General features: G+C 49.9%; 1 protein-coding gene across 1 annotated transcript in view; it reads left to right on the plus strand.

Annotated features, from left to right (window-relative positions):
- The window catches only part of ABCC3 (ATP-binding cassette, sub-family C (CFTR/MRP), member 3), a 29365-nt gene extending 17634 nt beyond the window's left edge, over window positions 1-11731 (plus strand). The window contains exons 23-30 of the mRNA XM_008570825.1: window positions 812-1011; window positions 1147-1273; window positions 2279-2380; window positions 4116-4262; window positions 4454-4612; window positions 5199-5365; window positions 8093-8287; window positions 11128-11731. Coding sequence (XP_008569047.1) covers window positions 812-1011; window positions 1147-1273; window positions 2279-2380; window positions 4116-4262; window positions 4454-4612; window positions 5199-5365; window positions 8093-8287; window positions 11128-11236 — 1206 coding nt within the window. The 3' untranslated portion in view covers window positions 11237-11731. The remainder of the gene's footprint in view (window positions 1-811; window positions 1012-1146; window positions 1274-2278; window positions 2381-4115; window positions 4263-4453; window positions 4613-5198; window positions 5366-8092; window positions 8288-11127) is intronic.
- The last annotated feature ends 4264 nt before the right edge of the window (window positions 11732-15995 follow it).

Here is a 15995-nt window from a genome sequence, read left to right on the forward strand (position 1 = left end):
TCACTGAGCTCCTGTTCTGCAATTAATTAATCAGCTAATGAGAGTTATCCACCAGTTGCATAGGAGCTCAGCCGCTGGCTAAAGAGACCATAATCTGGGCTGTGCTTTGTGTTGGGCCAGGGGAGCCTCTGATATATATCCTGTATGGTCCTAGCCATCTTGGAGCCCACAGGGACAGAAACTGAAGGCAGAATCATGTGTTTATGCGGCCTGGCTAAAGAGACCATAATCTGGGCTGTGCTTTGTGTTGGGCCAGGGGAGCCTCTGATATATATCCTGTATAGTCCTAGCCATCTTGGAGCCCACAGGGACAGAAACTGAAGGCAGAATCATGTGTTTATGCGGCTGAAGCTTAAGCAACAGGGGGGAAGGGGATCTTTAAAAAACAAAACGAATACAAAATTATCTTAGGTTTTCAAATTTTGCAAAAACCTTTGACTGTGAGCACATTGCTAGGGCCCCCAAGTGGAGATAGGCGTATTCACTGACTTAGGAGGCTAAGCAAACTCAGTGCTGTAATCAGGCCCCCACAGAGGGGAGGGGGCCAGAAGCTAAGATGCGATCAGGAAAGGCTTCGTGGAGGAAGTGGCCTGGCCGACTGAGCAGAGACAATCAGAGGGAAAAGCTGGAATGACATATCAAGACCCCAAGTCTTGGGTCCCTGAAGGCAAGGGAAGGCAGCAAGATCACGTGGGGGGAGTGGAGCTGGCTGGCAGGAAGCCAAGGGGGAAATGAATGGGTTGAGAGAGAAGCAGGCCTGAGTTAGTGATTCCCCAGCCCTGACCCAAGCTCCTTCCCCATCCCCTGTCAGCGCTTCTATGTGGCCACATCACGGCAGCTGAAGCGGCTGGAATCGGTCAGCCGCTCGCCCATCTACTCCCACTTTTCGGAGACAGTGACTGGCACTGGCGTCATCCGGGCCTATGGCCGCAGCCAGGACTTTGAGGTCATCAACAATAGGAAGGTGGACACCAACCAGAGGAGCTGCTACCCCTACATTGCCTCCAACCGGTCAGAAACTGCCTCCCTTACCCCTGCTCCTCCAGGCTCTCTGGCATTCTGGGTCCTAGCCCTACCTTTCCCCTAATCAAGAAACTGGCCCCTTTCTGTCCCTGACTCATTTCCTCCCTGTCTGATCCCCTGCAGGTGGCTGGGCATCCGAGTGGAGTTTGTGGGGAACTGTGTTGTGCTCTTTGCTGCACTATTTGCCGTGATTGGGAGAAGCAGTCTGAGTCCTGGGCTGGTGGGCCTTTCTGTGTCCTATGCCCTACAGGTATGGAGGGGTCTGGGCCCCAGAGCAGGGCCACCTTGGGGCAGAGGTCACACAGGTGTCACAAGCATCTCCTGAGTGCCCCTCTCTGCTCTCAAGGACTATGAGCCCATGGTATAGACGCTCCCATCAGCAGGAAATTGTGATCAGTAGGTCTTTGTAGCAGAGCCTGGAGGAGTTTGGTCTTGGGAGCTTGTCTCCAAAGGACAAACAACTTGTCTTATCTGTGGGTAAGATGCAGGTCAATCTGAGAGGTCTGGGGACAGGAAAGTGTAGGGCTGGAATATGCCTCATGTTTGTTCACATGCTTGCAGAGATAGTACACAGATTAGGTGACCTGAAGCTTGGGCTGGAGGGCAGACAGGTCACCCTGATACCAGCCTATATTGTCAAAGAGTTACGTAACTGCAAATGGAATTTTTGTCAAGCAGATCACATTTTTAATGCCTCCAGTGGCTTACAAATCTTGAATGCATTGGTAAATAAAAGACAATCCAGACAGGCCAGTTTCCTCAAATTTTACCATGCTTGTGAATCACCTGGAGACCTTGTTAAAATGTGCATTCTGATTCAGTAGGCCTACCACGGGGCTCAGGATTCTGCATTCCTATCAAGACTCCTTGGTATGCCAAGTGTGGTCTCTGGGCCGGTTGCATCACATCTTCTGGGGAGCTTGTTAGAAATGAAGAATCTCAGGTCTCATTTCAGACCTACTGAGTCAGTAGCTGCATTTTAACAAGATTCTCTGGGAAGTCTTATACATAGTAAAGTTTGAGAAACACTGGGCAAGCTGTTAAGGATGGTTAAGTCTGTATTGTCACTGTCTGAGGTATAGCTGTGATTAGAACCCCAGTTGGCACACCTGTGTGGGCTTGCTCAGGTCCACCTGGGTCATAGATGGGATAGGATCCCACTGATGGGAGCATAAACAAGGAGTCTGAACTCTTCCCAAAGCTGTTGAGGGGTTGGGGGGGGATCATCTTGCCCATACTCAGTTCCTTTGGCCAGGTGACAATGTCTCTGAACTGGATGATACGAACAATGTCAGACTTGGAGTCTAATATTGTGGCTGTGGAGAGAGTCAAGGAGTACTCCAAGACAGAGACTGAGGTGGGTACTGGGATGTCCTGGGGTAAGGAGAATCTGGAGTAGCTGGGGAAGGATGCTTGGTGGCCCGTCATACCTATATGTCAGGATCAGCTGATTAAGTGGCTTTTCATTTAGTCATCCATCCAACCCTTACTGCGTATCAACCAGAGGTCTATGCTAGGAGGTGTAGAGGGTTCAGAGCTGAGCAAGACAGGGTCTTCCCTCAAGCAGATTCTGATTTACTGAGGGGGCTAAGACATATTCCAGGACTTTTCAGGGGATGACAAGAGCTTTGGGGTGGTGAACCCCAAGAGGGCAGATAAGGGGGCACCTTTCAGCTGGGGTGACCAGGGAAGGTGAACTGAGATTTGAAGGATGAGCAGGTTTTGATAGATTAGGTAAGATGGTGATGTGGGGCAGTGAGAAGGTGAGCATTCCAGCCAAAGAAACCAGCCTGGTCAAGGGAGCAGAGGTGGGACAGCATGCCCTTTGCTGGGGAAAAAGGAGCTGTCCTCTTCTGCGGTGTCCAAGCTTTTCTCCACTGCCTCCTCACATGTTTACACCCCAGACCTCTTCATGGCCAGAAGCTGCACCATCCTTGAGATCTCAGTGTCAAACATACCACTTTTAGATCACCTTCCCATCCCTCCCAGCTCACGTGTTCCAAGTCCTCCACTCGCAGTATCTTGGCAGGGACTTCCAATCCCATGACCCGCCTTTGTCTCTCTGTCCTTCGGCTCTTCTGGGTTCACCTCCCTCCCTGGTGAGCCTAGATTCTATGCTCCACCAACGCAGACGCTCTCCAGTCCCTGGCCCTTCTCTCCCTCTCGGTTGTGCTCATCTACAAAACCCCACCCCAGCTGAGCCCACCTGTTGCCTCCTTCATACCTGCACTGAGCAGCTGAAACCAGCTGGAAAAATCACTGATTTTACTTCAGGTAATTTATAACCACACACCACTGCCAGGTATTGCTATGTTACTTCCACAGAAGCAGGTGTTCCCTCTTCCAGAAAGACTGCCTTCGAGCATTCTCTGTCCTCAGACCTGCACATCTTTTTTCCCTTGTGCTTAGCCATCGACCTTGCCTGACACTTCCATGAGAAAATAGGTTGTAAGACGTGAACTCCCTCAACCTTCTTGCCTCCAGACCTTCTTGGTCCTGAGCATGCATCACTTCTTCATTGTTATGTAGATTCACTTATCGGTTGATGGTGTGCCTCCTGTACTAGAACGTGGGCCTCATGGGGGCAAGAACTTTGTCTGGCGTAGCCACTCAGTAATAATGAATGGATAAAGGTGATGAAAGGGGGAGCTAGGGCAGGCAGGGAGGGCACGTCAGGAACACGGGGTGTGAGGAGAGAGTGGCAGGGGGCAGGATGGGGAGTTTCGGAGTGGCTCAGAATAAAGTTGGAGGGATAAAGGACTCATGGAACCACTAGGTTACAGTGGCCCCCTGGACCCTCTCCCGGGAGCCATAGTGGGTAAGGATTGAGGGTCCTTGGGAGAGAGGGAGACTGAAAAGTGGGAGAGGGCCAGGTTGGGGACAAGGTGCCCTCCTGATGAGACCCCATCTGCCCCTCCCTCCAGGCCCCCTGGGTGGTACAGGACAGCCGGCCTCCCAAGGGCTGGCCCCCCAGGAGCCATAGTGGGTAAGGATTGAGGGTCCTTGGGAGAGAGGGAGACTGAAAAGTGGGAGAGGGCCAGGCTGGGGACGAGGTGCCCTCCTGATGAGACCCTATCTGCCCCTCCCTCCAGGCCCCCTGGGTGGTACAGGACAGCCGGCCTCCCAAGGGCTGGCCCACACGTGGAGAGGTGGAGTTCCGGAATTACTCTGTGCGCTACCGGCCGGGCCTGGAGCTGGTGCTGAGAGACCTGAGTCTGCATGTGCACGGTGGTGAGAAGGTACGTGGGGGGGTGCATGCCCTGGGTGTGGGCTTGTGCCTGAGGACAAGGCCACAGCCCTGGTGGGGAGCATGGGTCTTTGAGAGAGCAGGTGCTCCAGCCAGATGTCTGCTCAGCCTCTAGGGGAGGCCTGGAGATGCCCCTGTGACATCTCAGCCTCCCCCTGACGGCCCCTTCCTCATGCTCTCCAGGTGGGGATCGTGGGCCGCACTGGAGCGGGCAAGTCGTCCATGACCCTCTGCCTGTTCCGCATCCTGGAGGCGGCAGAGGGGGAAATCCTCATTGACGGCCTTAACGTGGCAGACATTGGCCTCCATGACCTGCGTTCTCAGCTGACCATCATCCCCCAGGTGTGAGCCTGGCATGGCCTGGCCACCAACCCTGGTGGGCAGACCCTACCCCTGTTCCATAGGTCAAGGACTGACACTGGAACCTCAGTGTCTGCAGCTGGGGGTGGAGGGCAGACAGAAGGGAGCAGGGCCACCAAGGAGCCACCCCAGTCATGGATCTGGAAAGGTCAGGCATACCCTGCCCAGTCCTTTGACCTCCTGGGCCAGCAAATGGGGAAGGACCACAGGACCCCTCGGGGCACCCAATCCCCTGAGACGTTCTGACCTCCTTGTTGACAGCTGCGAATTACATTTTCACTTTTTTTGGCTCCTCTGGGGTATTTTTTTCTGCCAACTGGACACTTTAGAGTCAGATTAGCAGCTCTGGTTCCTGCTTTAGCAGAGGACTTTGTGATCGGCAAAGCTGGGGTTTATCACTCCCCCGCAGGCAATTTTCTGTCTCCTCAGCCATTGCCTCCCTCCTGGGGGGCTGGGGACAGAGTGGGAATTTTGTCACCTTAATTCCTGTCTTTTTTCCCTGAACTGGGGCCCATGACTCCTTAGGGGGCCTGAGCTGCCTCCCTCTGAGGCCTTGTTGTGTCCCCAGGACCCCATCCTGTTCTCGGGGACCCTTCGTATGAACCTGGACCCCTCCGGCCGCTACTCGGAGGAGGACATCTGGCAGGCCTTGGAGCTGTCCCACCTGCACACGTTTGTGAGCTCTCAGCCCGCAGGGCTGGACTTCCAGTGCTCTGAGGGCGGGGAGAATCTCAGGTAACAGCTGGGAATGGACTGGTTAGGAACAGCAGCCCTCCCTGGGGAACCCCTGTAGGTGCTGGAAGGTCTGGCACCAAATGACACAGAGCCAAGGCCAGCCCCTCCTCCCCCCCTCCCCCATGTCAGCCAGGGTGCTCGTAGGGGTGTTATTTTGTATGGAGCATGCTCTGTGTGCCAGCATAGTGTGCTACCACACTGACTCCTCACAGGGGCCCCAGAGGTGGTCCATGATCCCACTTCACAGGTCAGGAAACTGAGGCTCAGAGAGGTTTAGAGGATGGCCTGGGATTTGAACCTGCTCCAGGAGATTCCAAAACTCTATTCAGCCATCTCGTGTAAGGTTGTCAATGCTGTGCTTGGGCTGGGGAGGGAGGTTCTGGATGGAACCTGTGGAGCAGGTGAGAGGAAGCCTACAACACTTCAGGGAAATCATAGATATTTTCCAGGGTGGATGCAGTCTGGTCTGTAGTGTAAGAGTGTGTGGAATGAGCTCTCTAGGACCTTCTCTCCTCTCCAGAGCTTTCTTACAGACCTGGATTTTATATTCTCAGACGTTGGGCTGTGCATTGGAGCAGACCAGGAGTCACTTCTTACTGTGTCTAAAGGCTTGAGATACCCATACCTGTGTTAACTGTGTGATTTAGGGCAAGCTGCATAACCTCTCTGTGCCTCCTTTTTCCTTCACTCTATGGGGATAATAACAGTCCACAACCTCTTCACGCTGTGCTGCCCAATAAAAATATAATGTGAGCCACACATATGTAATTAGAATTTTTTCTAGTAGCCACATTGAAAACGGAAAAAGAAATAAGTGAGGGCTGGCTGGTTAGCTCAGCTGGTTAGAGCGCTGTGTTATAACACCAAGGTCAAGGGTTCAGGTCCCGATACTGGTCAGCTGCCAAAAAGAAAAGAAATAGGTGAAATAAATTATAATAGTATATTTTATTTAGCCCAGTGTATCTAAAATATTATTTCACGATGTCACTGAGAGCTGGCCAGTTAGCTCAGTTGGTAAGAGCATGGTGCCGATAACACCAAGGTCCAGGATTCAATCCATGTACTGGCCAGCTGCCAAAACAAACAAAAAGAAAAGAACATGTCATTGATATCAAAGTTGTTGGGGATATTTTGTATTTTTTTAATATGAGCTTGAAATCCTGTATGGGTCTTATTCTTATGGCACATCTCAATTGGGACCAGCCACATTGCAAGTGCTCAATAGCCACATGTGGCCACTGGCCACCATTTGGACAGAGCAGCATTAGGGTCACTGTGATGAGATGAAAAATGCTTAGCTTGGATACATTCCTGTGGAATGTCAGCTCTATCCTTCCCTTTCTTCCTCCTCCTTATTTTCATTCTGATATTCAGTCTGTGCTCATGAGCCCTGCCCAGACCTCAAAAACGAAAACAAAAAACTTTGCAGTTGTTCAGCACTTAACAGTGTTCAAAGCACTTTGGCCTCCAGTAGCTCATTTAATTTTTACTGCAGTCCTGTGGGCTGGAAATGAGGCTCCATGGTATGAAATTATTTGCCCAAAGCTGCTCAACCACAAGGGGCAGGGCAGGGACTTGGGGAAGTGGGGGCTTTTGTCCTAAACTTTTCCTTCTGCATCATAGCCATCTCCCTCACCCAGACAATGGGTGGGACTCCCCCGCCACCCCGGGCAGCCCTTCCAGATGAAATGTGCGTCTTCATGGGACTTGACATACATAACCACATCAGGGGTGGCTGGCAGGCAAGCTTGGGCTCTCCAGACCCTGCACCCCACAGCTGTCTCTTGGTGTGTTTTCCTATCCTACCTGCTATCAGTTCCCCCAGGGCATCCCCCCATCCCCACACACACCAGCATCCAGGATCAGAGACAGAAATGGGCTCCCCCCTCCCTCACTGCGCTTGTAGCCACTTCACGTATAACCTGTTTCCTGTGCCAGTCCCACTATAAATCAGCCCTGAGTTCTATCTGGCAGCTCATTCTGCAGCCAAAACCTTCATTAGTTGCGGGAATGGGCCATGGAGAGAGCCTGGCCTTCACTCTGGCTGCAGTGACTCACCCCTTTGGGAAGAGCTGAGCTATTTGTCCTTGGGTGTGGGGGTGTCGCGGTCTCTGTGGTTGGGAACAGAGACTCGCTTTGTTCCCTGGCTTTGGCTTCCAAGGTGGGAAGTAGAAGGTATGCTTCCCACCCCTCCTTCACCTCCCCAGAGACTAGCTGTGGGGGAACCCTTGGGTCCTCTCCTGCCCTGCCCCTTCCTTGTCCTCAGAACAGAGCCCTGGCCTATGTTCCCATGGGAATGGGATACAACCGCCTGAATTGGTAATAGTAGGCTCAGCAAGATGACATAATGTGGCTTATGTGCAAATATCCAGGAAGAGCAATGCAAGATGTTCTTACTAAGGTGTAAATGACGGGTAGGGTGAAAAAGAGAAACCTCACGGCAGTAGCTGATGAACGAGGTAGGGAAGAAAGCACAGGGAGAGGAGGCCGAGGCTGCTAAAAGCAGGCTGAGGATTTTACCATGCAAGGCCCTTCACTATCCCTGTGGTGCCCAGACTTCTACTCTGTGCTCCAGGAGGGCTGGACTGTGGCAGAAATGGGAGAGGTTAGACAGAAAGCCAGTCCTAGGTGTCTGGGAAGAAGTGGAGACAGAAACAGGTCTGGGAGGGAGGCCTGGAGGCAGGTTGGGGCTGCCCAGCTGGAAATGCCTGCCCTCTCCATTCCCAGCGTTGGCCAGAGGCAGCTGGTGTGCCTGGCCCGAGCCCTGCTCCGCAAGAGCCGCATCCTGGTTTTAGACGAGGCCACGGCCGCCATTGACCTGGAGACTGATGACCTCATCCAGGCTACCATCCGCATGCAGTTTGATACCTGCACAGTGCTGACCATCGCGCACAGGCTTAACACTATCATGGACTACACCAGGTAGGACGTGGAAACGCAGGCAAGGGGGAACCTGGAGGGGTCGCCCGTGGCATCCGGAAGGGGCAGGGTAGATTAGGGTTATCTGAGAGTGGGATTGGCTAGGGCATGGGGGGAGGGGGTGCAGAGTAGGGTTTCCCAAGATATGGACAAGGGGCAGAAAAGAGTAGGGTAACCTGGGCGCGGGGTGGGGGGCACAATGACATTTTCTAAGACACGGGACATTTTGGAGTTACCAACATGTGGGGAAGGGACACACTGGGGCTCTCCTGACACTGTGACTTGTGCACAGCCCACCTTCATCCTACCTCCTATTAATAATGACTCCGTCACTCTGTCTGCACCTTACTACCACCCCACGTGGTAGGGGTAAGTATACCAGTTGATAGATGAGATAGCAGCTCAGGGGAGCCGCCTGATGCCTGGGTCACTGCCATGGTGGCCGGCCCTTGACAACACCATGAGAAGCTGAAGCCTGTGATGGGCAGAGCACTGTGTGTGAAACAGAGGCCTGAGTCCCAGGCTCTGTGTTGCTGCTGATTGCTGTGTGACCTTGGGCAATTTTCAAAACCTTTCTGAGACTGTTTCATATGGAAATGGTAATATGTCTCTCAGGATTGTTGTAAGGAGTCAATGAAATAATGTGTTTAAGCTGCAGGTGATCCTGGAAATGTCAGTTCCTCCCCAGCCCCTTACTCTCTCCTTAGTATAATTCTCCCTAGCACTAGTCTCTCGAATGATTAGGGAAGGGGCCTTGCCCTCAGAATCTTATGGCTTTCCTGGGGAGGCAGGCCACTCCTCCCCAGCCCCTTACTCTCTCCTTAGTATAATTCTCCCTAGCACTAGTCTCTCAAATGATTAGGGAAGGGGCCTTGCCCTCAGAATCTTATGGCTTTCCTGGGGAGGCAGGCCACTCGCCAAAAGAAATAATTGTGACCTATCCCCTCACTGTGCCAAATGTCAAGGTGTGGTGTGGGAGAATGAGGGGAGAGGGCTGGGTGACTCAGAAGCCTCCTGGAACTGAGTTGGTACTGGCCTGGCAGGCTGGGCTGCTTAGAGACTTGAGGGTTGGGATCTCTGAGAGTGGAGGCAGGAGACTTGAGCAAGTCTATGTTGAGGGAGCATAGTAGGAATACATGACTAGGCTTTCATTCTTCAGAAGCCTCCTGGAACTGAGTTGGTACTGGCCTGGCAGGCTGGGCTGCTTAGAGACTTGAGGGTTGGGATCTCTGAGAGTGGAGGCGGGAGACTTGAGCAAGTCTATGTTGAGGGAGCATAGTAGGAATACATGACTAGGCTTTCATTCCGTCAGGAAATACCTATAGGGCCAGGGGATGGACGTGGCAATGGGTCAGACTTTGTCTCTCTCTTGGAAGTGTCCTCAGACTAGCAGGGTCGTGGGAGCCAAGCCAAGAATGTCTGATGCTTGACCCTCTGTCTGTTCCATCCCTTCCCCACCCCCATTCCTATCCAGGACCTCACTGGGAGGAGAAGCGGTGGGGGAACAGGAAGTCCTGGGCCCTGGGTCCAGACAAGGGAGAAGGCTGGGCTGAAAGGATCTGTTCCCAGGCCTAATCAAAAATGCTTCATTCACCAGCAGCCCTAGGATGGAAGGTTCATTCATTCTAGTGGGACAGGCAGAAATTAATCAAATAATCATGCTACAGAATGTGTAATTAGAGCCCACAGGAAGGAAGCAGGGGTCTGTGCGTGTTGGCCAGAGGAAGCCTATCCACACAGGGTGACCAGGTCACTTTCTCTCTTAAGGAAGGGATGCACCAGCCAGGCCAGAAAGGATGAGTAAGAGCAGGGGGGTGGGGGAGGGGGAGGGTAAATGAGGTAGGAAGGGAGCTGAAACTTTCAGGCCAAGACAACACATGCCCCGAGGCAGGAAGGCACAGGAGGCTGGAGGAAAGAGGGTGAAGGAGGCAGCAGGACAAAGATGAGGGGGAGAGAAGGACAGGCACCCTGTGCTGCACTGTGGGGATCCCATGGCAAAGCAGTCAGTCCTCACCCTAAGAGAAATGAGAAGCCACTGAAGACCTTGACACTGGAGGGTGGAGGGGTAGTTTCCTGGACTGCAATTTAGCAGTGACCAGGCAGTGATGTTCACAGAAACACTCCTTCCCAGGACAAGGCTCTGAGAGCTAGTAGATAGGGAATCAGCAATGCAGCCTGCCCCCTCCTGTGGAGGAGCATCTCTCCAGGCCCATGAGAGCCTTTCCCTTCCTGCCTCACCCTGGCAAAGCAGGCCTGTTGGCCTTGCACCACGTGCACCCTGTGTGGTTGGTAGGATATTCTAACCCCAGGGCAAGGCCTGATGGGGGGTGGGGAAGTGCTGATCCACCCAGCAGCAGCAGAAGCAGCAGCCGCCGGATTTACAGCCCAAGTCCCAGTTTCCAGTGTCAGGCCTCACTGCAGCCGGTTTCCCGCTGCGTGCCTTTGTGAATTGGCACAAAGCAGATGGACACGCACAGGGCCCAGTGCGCAGGCCCAAGGCTCCCTGCGCACAGCCTGCTGAAGTCCTGTGACCCTGGTGAGGGGAAGGGCTCATTAGGGAAGGTTTTCAGAGCCCTGACTAACAGAGATGAATAGCACCTTGTGTTTGATTCTAGAAACTGCTTCATTTGCCAGGAGAGCTAACAGAACAGCTAAAAAAATAACCAGCCTTCCAAGTGTGCACATGTGGCATAGCGGCTATGTTGGGTGGGTTGACTGAAGTGGGTAGGCTGGTATATCACGGCAGGCCTAAGCAGTACACAGAAGGGCAGGGTTGGACAATGTGGCAAAAGTCTGTGCTGATGGAGACCTAACCACTTTTTTTTTTTTTTTTTTTTTTCTAGGGTCCTGGTGTTGGACAAAGGGGCAGTAGCTGAATTTGATTCTCCAACCAATCTCATTGCAGCTAGAGGCATCTTCTACGGGATGGCCAGAGATGCTGGACTTGCCTAAAATATAGTCCTGGGATTTCCTCCTGGCCTCTCCTGGTGAAAACCAGGAAGGGAAATGTTACCAAATGTGTCCACAGAATGGACTTGATGGCAAATGCTAGGGGCATTTGTTAGATTTCACCTCTATAAAGTACCTCACAGAACAACCGTGCTAAATACTTCAGATGAGAAGTGAGGCCCAGGAGGTGAATGACATGCCCAGGGTAGCAGCTAGTTTGAGGCAGAGCCCAGACTAGTACCTGGGTTTCAAGATTCCCAAACTAGTGTTATTTTCACACTGCACTGCTTTTAAACAACCATTTCATGGAATGACCTCCCTCCCCCTGTGATTTTTGATATTTTCTAAAGTATTTTTTGTAATGAAACTATTTCCTCCCAGAACAGAAGACTGCCAGGTCAGGCTGGCCCTAGCAACTGAGCCCTGTACTCTACGGTACTGCTCGAATCCATTAAAAATGGAGTACTGATGAAATAAAGCTGTGTGGTCAACAATGTACATACCCCGATGTAGCCTTTTTCTGCCTGTCCATGAGGTATGAGGATTAGGACCTTTGGAGGAGGCCGGGAAGAAAGAGGAGAGGCAGAGGTGGACTTTATGTACATCCACATGGCTGCAGTGATCTGAAAACTTCAAACCCAAGAGTTTTTGGCTGGTAATATTGTCTTCACAGCCAAAATTCACTGGGTAATTGCCAGTAGTTCCTGCTCTGCTATGCAGGTACTGTAAAAAGCTGAGAAAGGCCCTGAAAACTGACCTGTCACCTCTTGGGAAAGCTGCTGTGAACACCTCCATGTTCATGTCATCCCTCAGCCTTCTAAGCCTGTTTCTCTAGGGGCTGAAAACTGTATGGTGCTTTTCCTTGCTCCTTTAGAATTCTGTTCCGCAGGCTGGCCCGTGGCTTACTTGGTAGAGTGCGGTGCTGATAACACCAAGGCCACGGGTTCGGATCCTATATAGGGATGGCCGGTTTGCTCACTGGCTGAGCGTGGTGCTGACAACACCAAGCCAAGGGTTGAGATCCCCTTACCAATCATCTTTAAAAAAAAAAAAAAAAAGAATTCTGTTCCAGATAGGGCCCATAACCATGGAGGCCTCCGAGTCATTAATTTTCTTCAGTCCAGCTGAAGCTTAATGCGTGAGCACAGAGAAGCCCAGAGGCTGCCCCCTGCCTTGACAGTCCCAGATATGAGGGGGTAAATTTGCTTTCTTGAGCAAGCCAACAGTTTATTTTCTGCAGGTTAGAGTCTGCCTGGCACAATGCCTTGTATTAGAATGGATTTCTTCTCTTTGTTACCTTACTAAGTTTTCTGGTCTTTGCCTCACTCTCATTTCCTATACCTTTATTATTGGTATGATGTGACTTGACTGGTTGTGGGTGATGGTTTCTTTTTTTCCCACCCTAAATGGTGGGGGTATGATAGGGTTAGTAGATAACAGAGATGGCGCCTTTGATCTGGTTTTCCTATATGCTCTGGATTGGCCTGTGCTACAGGACCATTTGTTAAAGGTTAATCACGTTTTTTTTGGCAGGCTGTTTCTGCCCGGGATGTGTATAAGAATACGGAAGATAACCTCCATCCTTGTGATAAAGCAAGTATGAATACACAAATGCCCGAATTATCCTGCCTCTCCTTGGTGCTAAGAAAAGGTCTCTGCTATGCTCTCTGATTTATTAGGCCAATTTGGCATGACGTCTGCTTTGTGAGGCTCTAGCTGGCCCAAACCAACAGAAAAGCAAATTCATTCAGCATCATTCTCAGCTAAAAATCTGAAAGTGTAAGGCTGTATTTCCTCTCCTGTCTTGGGAATTTGCCTCTGAGCTCATTGAGGCCCTGACAGGTGCTGACAGCCCAAAGGAAAGGCTCAGTTGTGTAAAGGAAATAGGATAATAACAAAATGTGGTTAATAGGGGATGACCTTCATCTAGCTGGCTCATCTACTCCAGGGAAATGAAACTGACTTGTGAACTGGAAGGAAAGATGCTACACAAAATATCTGTCTCCAGGTGCCACTGACAGGGCATGAACACTGCACCAGCAGCAGAATAGCAGAGGCGCAGGTGGGGAGCGGGTCCTTCTATTCTCCCTCCAGAGCATCTGGTCCCTGGGACTGTCCAACAATATGAACCCCTATGATTAGAAGTACAGTGCTGTTTAGGAGGCCAAAATTAAATAACATAGGCTCAGTCAGTTAATATTTAATTTTAATAATACTTGTTATGTTTGAACTGTCAGCAGTGCACAAAAAAAAAACCTTCAGTGAATGTTTACACACAGTGAACACATGCTTTAAATATGCAGTGGAGGAAGAGGGGTGAATTTACAGTTAACAAAGCTAAAAAAAAATCCTTGTTATAAATTACACAAAGCATATAAAAATATTTCTCTGAATGCATAGATTAAGACTTTAAACTCACCTACCAGCAACTGTGCAGTCTTATCCCAATGCTATATGCAGAAGTCAGTTGACCACAGAGGATTTTATAAAGGAGAAGAGAGACCAGCATAGGGCAGAGCCACATCAGACCCATCTCTCACCTGAGACACCAAAACCCTTGCTTGCCTCGGTTTCTGAGCCTGGGAAATGCCCTGGAGCTACTCCTCTGTAGGCCACCTCCCAGCCAGGTCCTCCACCGCGTCTGAGAGCCTCTAATAATCTGGGTGGCTGAGTTTTTTTTATTATTATTATTATTATTTATTTATTTTTTGGGGGTGGCTGAGTTTTAACCCCAGTAATTTACACATGAATTAATACTGAGTTTATTCCTTCTAGGATAGAACCAGACTTAATTGTATCAGTAAATTGTAACTTTTTTCAAAGCAAAGAAAAAAAAAGGTGACTACATCTAGATGAACTAGCTTCCAATTTGTTGAAACACAAGGGTGGTTTCTTCTTTAAAGCACTCCAGAAAAGAGGGTAATAAGTAACCTTCACTCTGCTATGCAAACACTGTACAAGGGTGAGTAAGTCACCAGCATAATTGCTAGAATACAATTAAGTCACTAAACAATGTGACTTCATGAAGTTGGCCTTGAAAAACACCTTAACATCATTTCAGCATTTAGGCAGCAGCAGGAGGCCATTATCTTAACACAACATTCTCCTCCACTGACATCTTCTGCACGTTCTCACTCAATTGTAGTGTTCTAATAAAATTAAGTTAACACAGTTAGGAAGTTAAGTTTCTTTGGAAACTATAGGCACTATGGGGAAAAAGCTTCTTAAGACAGCAGGGATGCTCTTTAGCAGCTGGCTTCAAACCCCTGCTCTCCTGTTTGTCTAAGTGTGCTAGTTTTTATTTCTAAAGTGAAGCTGTTTGTTTCAACAAGACAGTGGCTTTTCTTTTAACAGTAATGACACTGAAGAAAAGGAAAAGAATCCTTGAATGCATTCTTTAAAACAATTCTTATGCCAAGCTCAAGTTTTGTTTTTCAGAACAAAGTCTGGTGGACTCAAATTGACTTTGTTAAGTAGATCGGTTGGGGGAGGGGGGAATCTCAAAGATCAAACAATTTGTTTACAAAAGCAACAGATTCCAGAGTTGTGTAAAAATCCTAATAATTTCAAAATAACCTTTATCTTTGATACAAAAATAAAGATGTTAACTCCTTTAGCTCAGTTTCCCACAATAACCTTTAAAATAGCAACAGATTCAGTCTCAAAAATTGCTTTTCATTTCTGGTGGAAAATGAAAGGGGAGAACATGGACTGGCAATGTTTGTGCTCTTCTCATTCGGTGCAATTAAATACACAGATGACAGAAATCGCTTCGGAGTAAAAAAGCGCTTGCTCTTTTAGAAAGCATCAGAGAGCCCTCTAGTGACCATGAAAGGGAGTCAGTGCAGAGATGACTGTCTAGAGACACAGAAGCCTCCATGAGTGTTTACAAAGGAAAAAGTGGGGGAGGGGAAGCTCTTTTGGTTAACAGCATATATACAATTAGTTAGCTGTATTCTTAAATACTTTAAACCTGAGTGACACTTACAAACATGTTATATGAAACCTCACAGCCATACTAAAATTCATTTGTCTAGTACCTGTGCTTTCCCCAGTCTTCCTCTCTAGTCAGTTCACAATTTCAGGAGAGCTGTGAGCGCGCAACACCAAGAAAAGCACAGCCAGCCTTCAGGTGCACATCAACAGGAATGACTGGAAACAGTCTCTGCACGCTCTCAGCTTCTGCTCAGACAACTTCCTTACATTCTCCACATAAGGCACACTGGATATAGAACCTTTGGCTTCTGCCTCTCCAGACCACTTCTCGGCTGTTCAAAGTTTCAAGCGATAGGTTTATTGTGCACCGAGAGGCTTGGAAGAGTGGCACCGCTGCTTGGGGGTCAGGGGCCTCCTACCCAGGCAGAACGATGTTAATGTATACCACGCAGTGGCACCAGGGGCCCTCCCGGGCATACAGGCATTTAGATCAATGGCTTGTCCTTGGCCCAGAGGTGACAAGCACTGTCACAATAGTCAGTGATAAAAGTCCCTGCTGCATTAGTAAGTCAGTTTTGAAGCTCTCCTGTTATAGCAAGGCCTTTCAGTCAGTGTGGACGCAGCATTTTTGAACAGAAAATTATTTTCACTTATCATTAGAACCAGTTCCAGCTCTTGGAAATCTTGAAGTCGAGCCACATCTTTGTCCTTTCTTAACAAAGTATTGGGTAACTTTCTAATCTTCTCCACTTGATCTGGATTAATGCCCAGCTCACAGCAACTCACTCTGAGCAATTCTTGGTAGGTGAGCTCCTGTCGGTCTAGT

Source organism: Galeopterus variegatus, unplaced genomic scaffold (genome assembly GCF_000696425.1).
Source record: "Galeopterus variegatus unplaced genomic scaffold, G_variegatus-3.0.2 Scaffold633, whole genome shotgun sequence".
Taxonomy (NCBI): Eukaryota; Metazoa; Chordata; class Mammalia; order Dermoptera; family Cynocephalidae; genus Galeopterus; species Galeopterus variegatus.